The sequence below is a fragment of the Typopeltis vanoorti genome, chromosome 12 (assembly GCF_054136105.1).
Source record: "Typopeltis vanoorti isolate ZY-2024b chromosome 12, IOZ_Tvanoo_1.0, whole genome shotgun sequence".
NCBI classification, from domain to species: Eukaryota; Metazoa; Arthropoda; class Arachnida; order Uropygi; family Thelyphonidae; genus Typopeltis; species Typopeltis vanoorti.
In genome coordinates this window covers 139,545,200-139,561,184 of record NC_143560.1, presented here as the reverse complement: position 1 = coordinate 139,561,184, position 15,985 = coordinate 139,545,200, and the positions used below count along the sequence as shown (strand labels likewise).

At 35.3% G+C, this 15,985-nt stretch overlaps 1 protein-coding gene across 1 annotated transcript in view; it reads right to left on the bottom strand.

Moving 5' to 3' along the window:
- LOC150101259 (solute carrier family 71 member 1) overlaps window positions 1-10,402 on the bottom strand; it is a 268,455-nt gene extending 258,053 nt beyond the window's left edge. Inside the window, exon 1 of the mRNA XM_090401592.1 lies at window positions 10,236-10,402. Coding sequence (XP_090257718.1) covers window positions 10,236-10,313 — 78 coding nt within the window. The 5' untranslated portion in view covers window positions 10,314-10,402. The remainder of the gene's footprint in view (window positions 1-10,235) is intronic.
- Window positions 10,403-15,985: the final 5,583 nt, after the last annotated feature.

The window sequence follows — 15,985 nt, the reverse complement described above, 5'->3', positions numbered from 1 at the left end:
ATGCTAGAGGGATAGGGCAGGTTTGAGGTTTAGAGGTACAGGAGGAGAGTGTGTTTCAGATACTGAGTACTCTGGATGTCAGTAAAGCTTTGGAACTGGATGGTATTTCACCACAAGTTTTGAGAGAATGTGCTAGGGAACTGACAGTGCCTTTAACCTGGCTTTTCAATGAAAGTCTGGCTGCGGGAAAGGTGCCCAGGGAATGGAAATAAGTTAAGATAGTGCCATTGCATAAGGGTGGTAATAGACTGGGAGTGTCTAATTATAGGCCAGTTTGAGTGTCATCAGTAGTTGTTAAGATCTTGGAGAAAGTACTGAGGGACCGTATACAGCATTGGGCAGATGAAGGTAATGTTATCTGTGAGAGTCAACATGGATTTGTGAAGGGGTGCTCTTGTTTTAGCAATATGCTAGCCTTTTATAATAAAGTTACAAGTACATTAGATGAGGGAAAGGCATATACTGCAATTTTCTTAGACTTGACAAAGGCATTTGACAGGGTGCCACATGATAAGCTGATATTTAAGTTGCAGCACGTGAGTCTGGATGTCAGATTGGTCAACTGGATTCAGGATTGGCTGTCTGACAGGTATCAGACAGTTATGTATGGTGGAGCAGTTTCAAGGAGGCAGAGGGTTACAAGTGGGGTCCCACAGGGCTCAGTACTAGGACCTATATTGTTTAACCTTTATATCAATGACATTGCCAGTGGATTGCAAGGGGATATTCAGTTGTTTGCAGATGTGAAGCTGGGAAAGATTATTAGTAATAGTGCAGATGTGGAAGCCCTGCAAGAGGATTTGAATAAGCTAGATATAATAAGATAGATGGGCAAATAAATGGGGGTGTCAGTTTAATACACCAAAATGTAAGGTCTTGAGGTTTGGGAATCATCGATGGGATGCTGCATACTCTATGAGAGAAGCTATACTGGAGGAAGTAGGGGAGACAAGACGTTGATGATTGATAGAAACCTGAAATTTAGGGGACATATTGCAAAGGTGGTGAAGGTAACACAGAGGATTGCTGCAATTATGAGAAGGACACTGACCTGCAGAGATTAAAGGGTTATCATTCTGTTGTATAAATCTCTGATCACACCACACTTAGACTATTGTTCTCAGATTTGGTCTCCAGGATTTGAAGGGGATAAATTAACTGTGGAAAGGGTACAGAGATGGATGGAGGATCAGCTGAGGGAATACGGGCTGCAGAGTTTGGCAGATAGAAGGAGAGGTGATATGATTGAGACTTTTAAACTGTTGAGAGGTGGTTACACGGTTGACACTGGGGAGTTCTTTCGCTTGGTTGAACAGTGGGAGGGAGTGATGACAAGAGGCCATCCCTGGAAGTTACGAAAGGAAACTGTGAGCAAGAGGATGAGGAGTAGTTTCTTTGCATGGAGGGTGGTTGAACTGCAGAATGCACTGCCTGATGGAGTGGTGAGAGCGAGAATGGTCAATGAGTTTAAGGAGTGGTACAATAGACTTTGTGTTTCTTAGGGGAGACCTCCCACGATGAGTCTTTTGACTCCATGGAGGCCTGAATAATAATAATAATAATAATAATAATATCCATCCTCTCCTTTGCAAAATAAAATTGGATATTGGAGTGCATCATAGGCTATATGCATCTCGCATATCCCTTTCAGTCTATCATCATGACCATGTAACGTTATATCTCCGAGGTTAAGTTCTTGCCCAGTAATGGCAATCACTACTTCATTAGCTGTGGGCACATTGAATCTGCCTGTGTGATATCCTGTAGGTACTCAGTTTGCATGTATAGTCAGTCTTTGTTCTTGCACATTGTTAGCATGTTCTATAGCTGACTTAAAAGTTTGTCCGAGGGACGTCCAGAAAGTAAGTTCCATTTTTAAATATTTTCACTGCAGTGCTGTGATCGCAATGTGGCACATATGGTGCTGAGTTTGTTGATTCGTTACCAAGGCGTTGGTGCCATTTTCGGACATTCTCGCAGTGCGTACGTTTCTTGGCGCGTGTTTATAACGTCTAAGAAAATTGAATCGCCTGCCACGTGTAAAATCTAATAGTCCGAGGCATGTGAAGTTAAGTCAGTTATCCGTTTCTTGAATGCAAGGAATGTTAAAGCAGATGAAATTCATCGGCAAATTATTGCGGTTTATGGAGAAAATGCAATGAGTGATTGAATGGTATGAAGATGGGTAAGACTTCTCGCCACCTTCGGCTTGGAACAATTCCATCATCCTCCATACAGTCCTGAACTCATGCCAAGCGACTTTCACCTCTTCAAACATCTGAAATCTTTCCTTGGTGGACAGCAATTTCAAGATGACGACGAGGTCAAAGAAGCAGTCAATAAGTGGTTTGCATCATACTTTCAAGGTTCAAGGTCAAGTGTACCATTTGGTTGGAAGTTTCTGTTGCCATTCGAACCAAATGATCATAAATTTTTACAAATTTATTTTCTTTCAAACTTACATGAACAAGCAGCTTTCCATTATAGATGGATCACATGGTTGAATTCAGAAATTGTATTTGACTTACAAGGTATATTACATCAGCATAACATATATATATATATATATATATATATATATATGTGAAAAGTTTTTTACCTTGGGGATAATATATATTAAGGATACCAAGTAATTTTATAAACTTGGTTTTTTTTTTTTTTTTTTTTTTATTACTCCTTCTCCCAAGTAAGCAAAACAGTTAAGTTTGCACCTGAACGTAGTTCAAGTCTAAAGGTAGTGCAACACCAGGGCAACTCATTGTAAAGGTGGGTAAAGCTCTGATCACTATTCTTAGTATTTCCCATAATGTAAAACACATCTCACTAGGAGATGTATACTGTTATATATTATGGGTGGTGGGGGGGGAATCACTACCCCAGACCGGTTTCAACCTTTTTTGAGGTCTCCTCAGTGAGTAGCTAGACCCTGAAATACCAAGGTTTTCAGTAATACAGAGCCTTATCAACTTTACCTATACAAGTTGCTACAAGGTGCTTTTACTTTGAATAAGAAACTCTCGATGAGATAAAGATGTGAAAAGTATTTTACCTTGGGGATAATATATATTAAGGATACCAAGTAATTTTCACATCTTTATCTCATCGAGAGTTTCTTATTCAAAGTAAAAGCACCTTGTAGCAACTTGTATAGGTAAAGTTGATAAGGCTCTGTATTACTAAAAACCTTGGTATTTCAGGGTCTAGCTACTCACTGAGGAGACCTCAAAAAAGGTTGCAACCGGTCTGGGTAGTGACACCCCCACCCATAATGTATAACAGTATACATCTCCTAGTGAGATGTGTTTTACATTATGGGAAATACTAAGAATAGTGATCAGAGCTTTACCCACCTTTACAACAAGTTGCCCTGATGTTGCACTACCTTTAGACTTGAACTACGTTCAGGCACAAACTTAACTGTTTTTTTGCTTACTTTGGAGGAGTAAAAAATGTTTATAAAATTACTTGGTATCCTTAATATATATATATATATATATATATATATATATATATACGAGGGACATCCAGAAAGTAAGTTCAGATGGGCTGTCAGAGAAATAAAAATATACTTACAAAAAAAACTTTATTGGAAATTGAAGTAGACATCTTTCACTACTTTTCTACATAATTTCCACCATTGTTCAGGCACTTATCATAATGGGGCACCAACTCTTTGTGCCCCATTAAAAATAAATTTGTAAAAATTTATGATCATTTGGTTCGAATGGCAACAAACTTCCAACTAAATGGTACACTTGACCTTGAACCTTGTAAGTATGCATGAACACCCTTTCAGCTATTTGCTTCACACTAAATGATGTCATTTGAAATCCGGAATTGCAAGCTCAAATAATTTCAATAAACTGATGAGACTGTGGATGTTGTATTGTAACAAGTGATAATAATGGTAAAGCGATGGTAATGTAATGAGTGATAATAAACAACACATTCCGGGAGATGAGTGTCTGTATTTAAGTGCTTTACAGTGCTGATATACTACAGTCAATAGTACCGATCAGAGGAATGAATATCTGATATTACAATAGTAAGAGAAAGCAAACCATTCTTTATTATTCAAGAAACTTCAATAATTTCAATCTATTTTTAGTCTCATAGGCCTTGCCACAGGAGGTTGAGCAACTTATAGAATTTGCTCTTTGTTGTTGCAGATTGAAAAAATAAAATACCTACTAATAATTTAAAAAAAACACTGAATAACTACTAATAAACATAATTATGGTAATAACAAACAAACTTAATATCACAATATATAACAAGAGAATTTAACAATATCTAAAAAATGTAACAATATCTAGCCACAAATAGTGGCCAGATATTGTTAAATTGCAGTACAGGCAGTGGAGGAAGGTTAAAAAAAAATTAATCACTGCTCCATAATCTGGAGGTGTACATCAATGAAAATGCACATAAACCATCTTTGGAACATCCTCTATCTATTAGTTAACACAATCAAAATCCACCAATTTGTTCTTGAGTTATTTTCAATGTTCACTTATAACTCTAGAACAAATTGACAGATTTTTAACTTAATATGATGAACATAGTTGAATACAAAGCAGGATGATTTCTTTTTGTATCGCCTAATCTCCTCTCCCGCAAAATACTTTTTTTTAATGAGATGCCCATCTAGAACCTATAAGTACATTAGTACCTTGGGTGGGCTAAGGTTTTTATGTTTTATATATAGTATACATACATACATATATATATATATACACACACACACACACACACACACACACACACACACACACACACACGCACATTTAGTTTTTCCTGAGATAGAATTATTGTATAACCCCAAAACTCATGAAAATATGAAACCAGGCTGTGTCTCTCCCACTGCCAAGCACTCTGAGTTTGGACTCTTAACATCATTCAAAGACTACATATTCATTTTATTCATATTTTGAAAAACAAGAATGTACAACTTTAAATGCTTATTTAAACATACAAAATAGCTGCACCAATCAGTAACCATAAACACTAAACTTTAAAAAAATTAAAAATAAAAAAAAATACTAGTAGAACAGTCATGTCACAAGTGGTGGCATTACTCAGCCACCAGTTGTGGAATTAGTGATATTTTTCTGGCCAGCCAAGAATGCATCTCCATATTGTAAAATGTAACCATGGAAAAACTATACCAAGACTTCGTTCCAAGTGTAAGCAAACAAGGTTTATACATGAAATATATTAACTAGATCATTGATATATACATAAGTTGATTAGTCATGATTTAAGAAGAATAATTTCTTCACGAGTATAATTTACTTTATAAGTGAAGAAAATTTCCATAGCTATTATTATAATATGCTGATACAGTATTATAATATTTTTTTTACTACTTGTAAATAAGAAATATGTGATTTTTGTATTAATTCAATCATGGTATCTTCCTAGGTCTAACTCCCACTGATAAGGCCTCAATAAAGGCCAAATATGAGTATGACCAACCTTTAATGCATAGCATTATGGGTGAGTCATTTCTGAAAGGAAGTGTGCTTTGCATTATGGGATACTAAAGCAATTGTTGTAATGTCATCAGCCTCTATATACAAGTAGCCTAGTTATGAAGATGCTTCACACACAAACTGTTTACTTAGACTTAGATAAAGGATTAAACAAGAATTTAATTTATTGGCAAGTATGATTAACTTATATCAAGATCTATTTCAGGAATCGATTACTTTTACTGAAACATGTAACTGTTGAATATTGGGTCCATCTTGTATACATAGCAGATGCAAATATATGTTTAAATTACATCCACATTCCAAAGAACTTATGATAGACATGATTTAAGTTTACTACATTAGCAGAAACAATATATTCACACTGCCACTTCAACTTTCATTTGCAAATTCTAACCTTTCTAATGAAAATAATAAAATAACTTTCTATTGTTTGATTACTGCTAAATTAATGAAGAAATTAATAATGGGCTTACGCTTAGCTAATGGTGTTATTAATCAACTTTAGTTTCATGCTTAGGAAGAGATTATATTTATGGTTACCAAATGGCAGTTTTTACTTGATTATAAGCATATAATTTAGATGAGGATATGCTATTAAACCCGGTTTGCAAGTGACATAGTTTCTAATCACAACCCCAGAAGTATGTCTTTTTTTGATCAGGTTGATAATTGAGAAACCGAAGCACAGAACCATAAAGGTAACAACAGACCTTTTATTTCTTATTGAACTTTGAACATGGATCAGGATGCATTGCAAAACCTCATGTAGTGGCAGACTAAGGTGGTTCAAACTGGCTGACATTAATGTTTGTATAAAAGTACTATTTTTCAAAGATGAAGATAAATGTCTGTTCAGTAACAATGGTACAAAGATTCACATAAATGACAAATACTATGAGAAATCGAGGATGATCTTTCATCACTTCATCGTGCTATTTAAGCATACTTATTAGTGCATATACAATTCATGTAATATAAAATAACTCAGGTGTGCAAAACCCTTTTAATGTAACAATTAACCCTTTAAAATAGTTAACGTAATGTTACATTATGTAAATACTTACCTAATAACCATGAAAAGCAGTAGTAAATCATGCAGTAACATGCTTTTAATCTTTAACATTCTATGACTAAACATGCACTATGATAAAAGAGGGTGTCACATTAGAATTTCATTAAATACTTATTTTACACATGAAATTAGTCTACCATAATTAGGACAGAAAAAATGATTGCCTTATGAAGTGCCCCTGGTTAAATGTCTATTTACTCACGGATTCTTAGGGCATTGTAGATGTATATTTACCAGTAAATATATGTAGCATAAAGGAAGAGAAATTTACACATACCTTTTAATGGGTGTTGTGGCTTTTCTTCTTTCTGCAATGTGATGTGCAAACTACTGTGTGGGGGGAGGTAGGCAATGTGGGAGAATTAAAATGGAAATGGAAAAAACCTGGGTTTTTTGAATAATATATATATACATATATATTATGTCATTAGGAATGGGCAGAGTGTTTTTTTTTTTTTTTTTATTTATATAGGGTGGGAAAGGGTGAAAGGGGTTGAAAACAGCAACTGATTTTTAGAGTGTGGGGGAGAGGGGTTGTGGGAAAGAGGGTTGACAGGGTGGGGTCCGTTTCGACTATGCTAGGTCGTCGTCTGAACACATGGAGGAAGTGGATGCTATGTCTCTTCCTTTATGCTACATATATTTAATGGTAAATATACATCTACAATGCCCTAAGAATCCGTGAGTAAATAGCCAATGGCATTTAAACAGGGGCACTCCTAAACAGAAGCAGGCATATAATAGTTAATATAATAGTTTGTTAAGAGGAGTGACATGGGAGTTTTCCCAGAAATAATATCCATAATTACTGTTATTATACAGGTATCTCCATAGAGTCAAAAGACTACTCGTGGGAGATACTTTCTTCACAGACTAGCCTTCATTCACACATCATACTGCTCCTTAAACTCATTCACTGATGAAGCACCCACAACCACTTCTGGCAACCCAATCCCTACCCTCCAAGCAAAAAACCTAGTCCTATCATCCTTACTAACCACACTCTTATACAACGTCCAGTGGTGAGCCCCTTGTTCTTTCCCTTCCTGTCATGCACCAAAGTCTTCAGTGTCAATTCCTTTTATAAAATCCATAGAATAACTTAAATGCTACCCTCATTGCTCCTCTTTTTCATCCATCAGCTAATTTTAAAAGAATACAGTTGTTGGAAGTTTTTCCACTTGGTTATATCATAAATTAAAGATACCAAGAAATTACATACATGGTTTAATCCTTTATCCAAGTGTAAGCAAACAAAGTTTGTGTCTTAAGTATTTTCAGGACTGGAGCAACTCGTATATAGAAGCTACTGACTTCAATTAGGACGGCGATGTGAAGTATCACTTCTGAGTCTGGTTCTCACTGATGACACCTCAACACTCAACAAAAGTTAAAGCTGGTCTGGGTAGTGACCCTTCCTAAAATGCATAGCATTTTACATGTCCACAAAGACATGTGCTTTGCATTATGGAATACTAAGGCAAGTGATGTGAAGTTATTAGCTTCTAGATATAAGTTGCCCAAATGCTGAAAATACTTCAGGCACAAACTTTGTTTGCTTACACTTGGATAAAGGATTAAACCAGATGTATAATTTCTTGGTATCTTTAATTTATGGTATAACCAAGTGGAAAAACTTCCAACAACTATCTCTAATCAAGAGTATTTTAATAACAAGGTGTGACATCTTTTGGCTACTTGTATATGAAAATATGACTTCTGCCTTATTTCAACCTTAGTATCACCTCTGGGTCTGGCTTTCACTGATGAGACCTCAATAAAGGTTGAAACCAGTCTGTGTAGTGATCCTTCTTATAATGCATAGCATTTTACATGTCCACAAGGATAAGTGCTTTGCATTATGAGATACCAAGACAAGTGATGTGTCGTTAGTTCTATATACAAGTTGCTCCAGTCCTGAAAATACTTCAGTTGCAAATTTTGTTTGTTTACACTTCAATAAAGGATTAAATCAAGTATATAATTTCTTGGTATCTTTAATTTATTTGAAGAATACAGACCATTAATCTATTCTTGTAAGAAGCATTACACAGACCTGCTAAAATCTTTGTCACTCACCTCGAGATCCTCTCCATAACTTCACCATGGAATCTGGAAGTTCAAATTCCATGGTGATAGAGATTCCTTTTTAAAGCCTTATATAGGGGAACAATAACCTCTCTATCCCTGCTTGTGTGTTCTTTGACAACCACGTAATGTGATGTACCGTTTTAGTTAGCTTTGCAATATGCCCTCTAAACTTCATCACTTCAATTCCCTGTCCACAATAACATAACAAGTCCCTGACCTCATCAGTTTCCTGCAGTTCAGTTCCATCAATAGAGTACACCTCCTATTCATCAAAATCATCTCATCTCTCTCTCTCTCCTCCAAAGAACTCCATACAGCTTCTTTTGGTCTCTTAAGCTTGCATTCTAACATAATGAGTTTTGGCCTACCTTACTATACCATTCACCCTACTTGCCTGTGCCTTATACTGCACATGGGCATGTTGATCACCTTTTTCTTCATAAACCCTCAACAATCTTTTCTTTGTGTGCAACTCCTGCTTAATGAAAATGTACATTCATCTAACTCCCACCTGATTTATTCTTCTGACTCTAGGTATACATTCAGATACACACCCCTTGACAACCGCCCATTCACCAAAATCATTTCATCTCTCTCCTCTAAATTCTTATGGCATTGCTCTGCTGATAGCCATCTCCTCAAGCTTGTCATAATCGCCTGCCTTTTAATTCCACATACATCCCTTCTTAATAGAAAATTCTGCATCTTTGGCAATTTCCCAGGTCAAAACTACATGATCACTTTCTCTGAGAGAGAATTGCTAGATTGATTAGTGTTAAATTCTCTAATGCAATGATCAGAGGGATAATTACCTGAGGCAACATTACATGTTGCCTCAGGTAATTATCTCTCATCAGCTATATGAATTCCATTTCCTTGCAGCCCATGACCATTCCTCCTCTCGATCTACGTCCCCATAGAAATCTCCCCATAATAACTACTCAACCTACACTCATTGTGCTAATTTGCTAGTGCATGTTATCCGCATTCTCCCATTATACCCCCCCCCCCTTATTATAACAGCAACCATTTACACATTTAGCTCTGCTGGAATCTATATTTTGCACATGATAGCCTCAAATGCCCTACGAGTCCCTGTCCCTACCACCGATGCGCTACTACTCTTTTTGACTTTAATTCCTCTGCTATCATTAACAAAATCCCACCCTGTCCTTTTCCCTTCTTGTATTATGTCTCAACTTTATTAATTTTTGTTATTTCCCTTTATAAATTAGATATTCAATTATTATGTTAATGCTTAAGGTCCATGACCTTGCACAAAAAACGATTTAGCATCACCAGTGACTAATGAACACTTATAATAACAGTTCACATTATATTTATCTTGAATCAGTACTGTTGTTTGCATTTTTTTTATTATTGTTCTATAAAACAGAAAAACAAATGAAACATTTTTGAATACTTGAAATGCATATCATTAATAAATACTTTTTTCCCAGGTTCTGAATAAAATTAATAACAATCGTGTAATCATAGAAAAATACATAATCTTAGGTTACCTAAATTACTTAAAACTTCAGGATTTATAAATACTGAAATCAAAATTAGCTCACAATAAATCCGTCTTTCATTATTGTTTTCCTACTTCTCATAATTATTCCAGCCACTTTCTTCGACATTTTTGCAGGCATTTTCCTGTCATTACGTATTTGTTTATTAATATCAACTCAAATATAAGACATAACACTTAGAAACATATTCACAAACCAAACAATTCTGAAACTGGTCAGTCTATGTTAACCGCAACCATACTTTCGCCCTCTAGTGTCGAAAGCACTTCAAATATTGATCTTAAAATAATTTGTTTTGTGTAACGATCTCCTTCAATAATACACACGTATGCATTTATTTCTACGGCCGATTTTCTTGAAATGCGAAATTAATTTTTCCTGTTATCGTGAAAGATGAAGTAAAAATAGATTTCTGAGTGTTGAAAGTTTAAAACAAAAGCCATAATAGTAAATAATTAAATACACTTAGGACTTTTTTACCCCAACGTAGGTAGGCGTGGCCATCTTAGACCTAACATTTTGAAGGCTAGTGGGCAGCTCGGCTTCCCCTTAGCTAATCACGGAATAGCAAACCCCATGCTATAAATGATTTTTAATTGGCATCGTGATGGAAAACACGGCAGACAACTGGCGCCATCTTATAGACCCTAATCTTACCAATACATACTGTAATTCAGTGATGTTCTTTGTTCTTCAATGGGCTACAATTGAAAACCTAATATTTCATACAGGCCGCAAGAAACACAATATTAAATACTAAGATAATAAGCCGAAAAGGCTATTTTACCGGCGAATTTGTTAATGATTTGTTAATTTGTTAAAATCTTTGGGCCTATAGTTTTTTCGGCATGAAACTCTTATGGATTTCGATCCGAGTTTCGGACCCGGCTATAAAATAGAACGGGATTTGCCATCCCCCTTTCAATAAACAATATTAAATACTGTACTGAATAAATAATTTTTTTTTTTTATTTGAGGGGTGGAATTTGTTATTTTCGACATAGATTTACAATGTAAAGGTTTTGTTTTTGTTTTTTTAATTTGATTTAATTTTTTTTAAGCGCCTCCGTAGCAATTGGAAAAACGACGGTACATTGCGCCCTTCGATTGGATAGGCCTAAGTTCGATTCTCGTCGCGATGGGAGGAATCTTTATCTGGACGATTTTCAATCGAAGGTGAGTTAGTCGATCTCATACGGAGGTAGCAGGGTTTTTCCTCCCGCATACAGAAAAATCGGCCCTTCAGAACACACGCAATTTACAGACATAGAATACTAGTTGTAATAGGGGTGAAGGTAGGTGGTAGATGGCGTTGATGGAGATGATTCGTAGTAGAGGTTCGGTGTAGTGATTGAGACAGTTGTAGGTGTTCTCCCGCGATGAGTCTTCGGACTCCGTAGAGGTCTCAGGAATAATAATAATAATAATAATTTACTTTTTATTAGTAATACTTTCAATATATACACAGGTATACGTACATAACAGCATAAGTACATAGCAGGATTTTTTTCTCCTGGAAACTCCGGTTTTTCATCTAGCGTACAGACAAATCGGCCTTCAGAACACAAGCAATTTACAGACAAAAAATGCTATTGTTCGTGGTGATGATGATGATGGAAGTTGGATGGCGTTGATGGTAGGAGTGTCATAGTTGCAGAATTGGGTAGTGGTGGAGGGGGTGAGGTGTATTTGACAAAGTAAAGTAGTGTGACCTCCCAAGATGAGTCCTTCGACTCCCTGGAGGTGTCACGTAGTAGTAATAATAATAATAATAATTTTTTTTAATCAAAAGAAATTAAATAGCTGTTGAAATTTATTTAATGAGATATTTGGCTCTGTTTCTCATCAACAAGCTTTTCAATATTGGGAGGTATGGTTGAAATTGCGGCTCTAATACAACTTTTATAGTCGTTAGTCATCAGGGCAATTTAGACAATTGTATTTTACAATTTTCATTTTCGAAAAGAGTTTTTTTTTTTTTACACAGATAACTGCTACCCAATAAACTCATTATTTGCCTCGAATGGATATCCAGCAATGGAAATTCATCAGTTGCAAAGTAACTGCTATAAAAGTCGATAAGAATCACATTTGGAAATTTATTTCTTACTTCAGTGTTCCTTTATAAATCAATTACTTCCATATGAAATCCTTCGGGAAACCTTTCAACGTTTGTATTAAAGGGTGATGAGGAAAATATCAAACTAGTTTCATTTTCGAGTAAGTTTTTGAACCACGCACTGAATTCTTCTTGCAGTCTCTGTATTACCTCTGCATACTTTTTCGTTTCAGGTGGGTTTTCTTTTCTAAAAATTAAAAAATGGACAATATCATTAGATTCCAGTTGTCCATTCCAAATTTTAGTTTATTTTCAAAGAAGATTATTATATCGGACATTTATCAAACCCAGAACAAATTTATTAATGGAATATCCATTAGTCCTTTCTTTTAGTGTTACACGATGATCAGCATTCATTTACATTTTTTTGGAAATTACAACCGTGTAAAAAAAAAAACAAACTTTTTTATTATCCAGACGTTTCGATCTTCATATCAAGATTATCATCTGGAGCATACATAAATATACAAGACAAGCTGAATTACATTATTAACTGTAAGCTAGAGAAACAATGATTTGATCACATGTTATTTTACTGGCATGAACTCTAGCGAAAAAAAAATTAAAATAAAATAAATTTTTTTATAAATTCATCAAGCTCAATTCTATTTATAAAGACAGGATTAAACATTCTTTCTTGCAGATGGTTTTCTTTCAGAAACAATGATGTCTTATTTTTAGTATTACAATTGTTGATACTGGATTTTCTACAGTCCTGTTTATAGTTGTTCTTAGTGAGGAAGGTTCCGTGGGTCGAATATATGCCTTTCATATGTTTGGGATTTTAAGACCAATCCAAACAATAATGATCTTACTCAGAGACCAGATCCAAGCTACCAGAAAGAACCTAGCCGCTACGCAAAACCAGCTACTAAAGGTAAAAACGGAACTTTCAAGCTACGTAAACGAAGATATCTGGATGATCCTAGAAAAGACTACGGACAACGCAGCGAACCACATCCTCCAAACGAAGAAAGAAAACTTAATATCCAAATTCCAAAGACTAAAAGAACGACAAAACCAGCCGTCATATTCAAAGTTCTCCACGGTGAACAACAACAACCAACCAGAAGCAAGAAACAACAGGAGCCACCAATCGCCACAGGTATCAATAACATAGTCAACCTATCTAACCACTTTCTAAACAAAGACGAAATCTCTATACTTAACAAAGGTTTAAATTTTGCTATAGTACCGAAATTGATAAACAAACTTGAATTTATTTGTAATATTGAAAGAAGCATAAGATTCATCCCAAATAACATAGCAGACAAAATACGTTTAGAAACTGCCAACATTTTAAATCATAACAAACAATAACTAGCAACATAACTAAACACGAATTAACAGCGATAAAATCACTTAAAACAAATCCAAACTTAATAACCAGAGGAGATAAAGGAAATGCCACCGTTATTTTAAACGGTACCACTTATGTAGAAAAAATGAATCTGTAGGTCTCTGACAATAACACATACCAATTAGTTAACTACAACCCAACCAATAGAATAAAAAAACAAAACAGAGAAACTACTTAAGTCAATTACCAAATGGTCCGAAGATACGGTCAAAAAACTATTTCCACACTATGCGTGCTCCCCAAGAATTTACGGGCTACCGAAAATTCACAAAGAAAACACACTGCTAAGATCTATAGTTGAAAGAATTGATAGCCCGACGTATCTCCTAGCCAAAAAATTAGCCACAACACTTAAGGAGTTGATAGGTCATCCCCCCTCCTATATCAAAAACATACAACACTTCATAAACATCATGAAAGACATTACATCCGAAAAAGATGATTTATTAGTCAGTTTTGACGACTCTTCCCTCTTTACAAATGTCCCAATCAATGACACAATCCTCCTACAGAACAAATTCCCTCCAGATATCACGGCGCCCTTTGCGCATGTATTACGTTCTGATTATTTTGTATGGCAAAATCTACTTACAAAAAGAAGGCACAGCCATGGGCTCGCCATTATGCCTTCCATTGCTAACTTTTAAATGGAACATTTTGAGCAACTTCCTTTAGGTTCGTCCCCTCTAAAACTCAAAGTCTGGCTTAGATACGTTGACGATGTTTTCGCGATCTGGTCCCATGGTTACCAGACATTAGGCACATTCCTTAGACACCTAAACAAACAACACAAACGCATATAGTTCACAATTGAGATTGAAAAACATAACACACTTCCTTTTCTAGATACACTTGTCACATGTTTCCCTCTGGCAATCTTTCTTTCAATGTTTACCGGAAACCGACACATACGGGACAATATATACACATAAACTCCTACCACCACCTAACACAAAAACTAGGTTTCATCTACACTCTAAAAAACAGGGTCAGACGATCTGTTCCAGTGAACAGGCACTGAAAGACGAATAAAATTATCAGCAATACTTTCCAAAAAAACGGATACAGCCAAAACACTATTAGCAAAATTCTCTACAAGATCTCAATAAAACATAAACACAAACCAGACTACAGTAAAACTATAACCATTCCCTACATTAAAGGAACATCAGACAAAATAAACAGCATATTAGAAAAATACAACCTCAACGCCACCTTTAAACCTCCTGCAAAATTAAAAAGCTTACTCAACTCATCCAAACACCCACTCTCTCCACTAGCCCACCCTGGAGTATACCATATTTATTGTATTTGCAACATACCATACATAGGAGAAACAGGATACACAATTCCTATCAGACAAAAAGAACATAAACGACACATTAAATATAATAATTATGGTGAAGCTGGCCTTTCGGATCATGAACTGAATACCTTACACAGAATTGTCTGGAAAAGCACTAGCTGTCTACATTGCACTAAAACATGGTATGAACAGAAATTTAAGGAAACCTGTGAGATCATTATCAACCACCCCAATCTGAACAATAATGATAGTCTTAAAATCCCAAACATATGGAAAGCATATATTCCACCCACGGAATCTTCCTCACTAAGAACAACTATAAACAGGACTGTAGAAAATCCAGTATCTTAAATAGCAATTGTAATACAAAAAATAGGACATCATTGTTTCTGAAAGAAAACCATCTGTAAGAAAGAAGGTTTAATCCTGTCATTATAAATAGAATTGAGCTTGATGTAATTTATAATTTTTTTTTCACTAGAGTTCATGCTAGTAAAATAACATATGATCAAATCATTGTTTCTCTAGCTTACAGTTAATAATTAATTCAGCTTGTCTTGTATATTTATGTATGCATCCATATCTTCATATCAAGATCATCCAGATGATGATCTTGATATAAAGATCGTAACGTCGGGATAATAAAAAAGTTTTTTTTTTTAACACGGTTGTAAATTCCATAAAATTTTAAATGAATATCCATTAATAAGTTTGTTCTGGCCTTGAAGATTTACATTTAATTCGTTCATTTGTTGAGTAATGTCAACGCAATATGCAAAGTCGCACATCCAGTCCTGTCATTAAATTCTAGAAATGGATTGTCTTCCATATTCCATCTTCCTTTCATCTTCCATCTGAATATCGCTCTTTAAATCATAAACACACCTAAGCATTGTGCCGCGAATTAACCATCCAACCTCGGTGTTAAAAGAGATATCGCCATATTCGCTTTTCATATCTCTCAAAAATTCCTTAAATTCGGAATGATTCAGTCCTAGAGATATAAT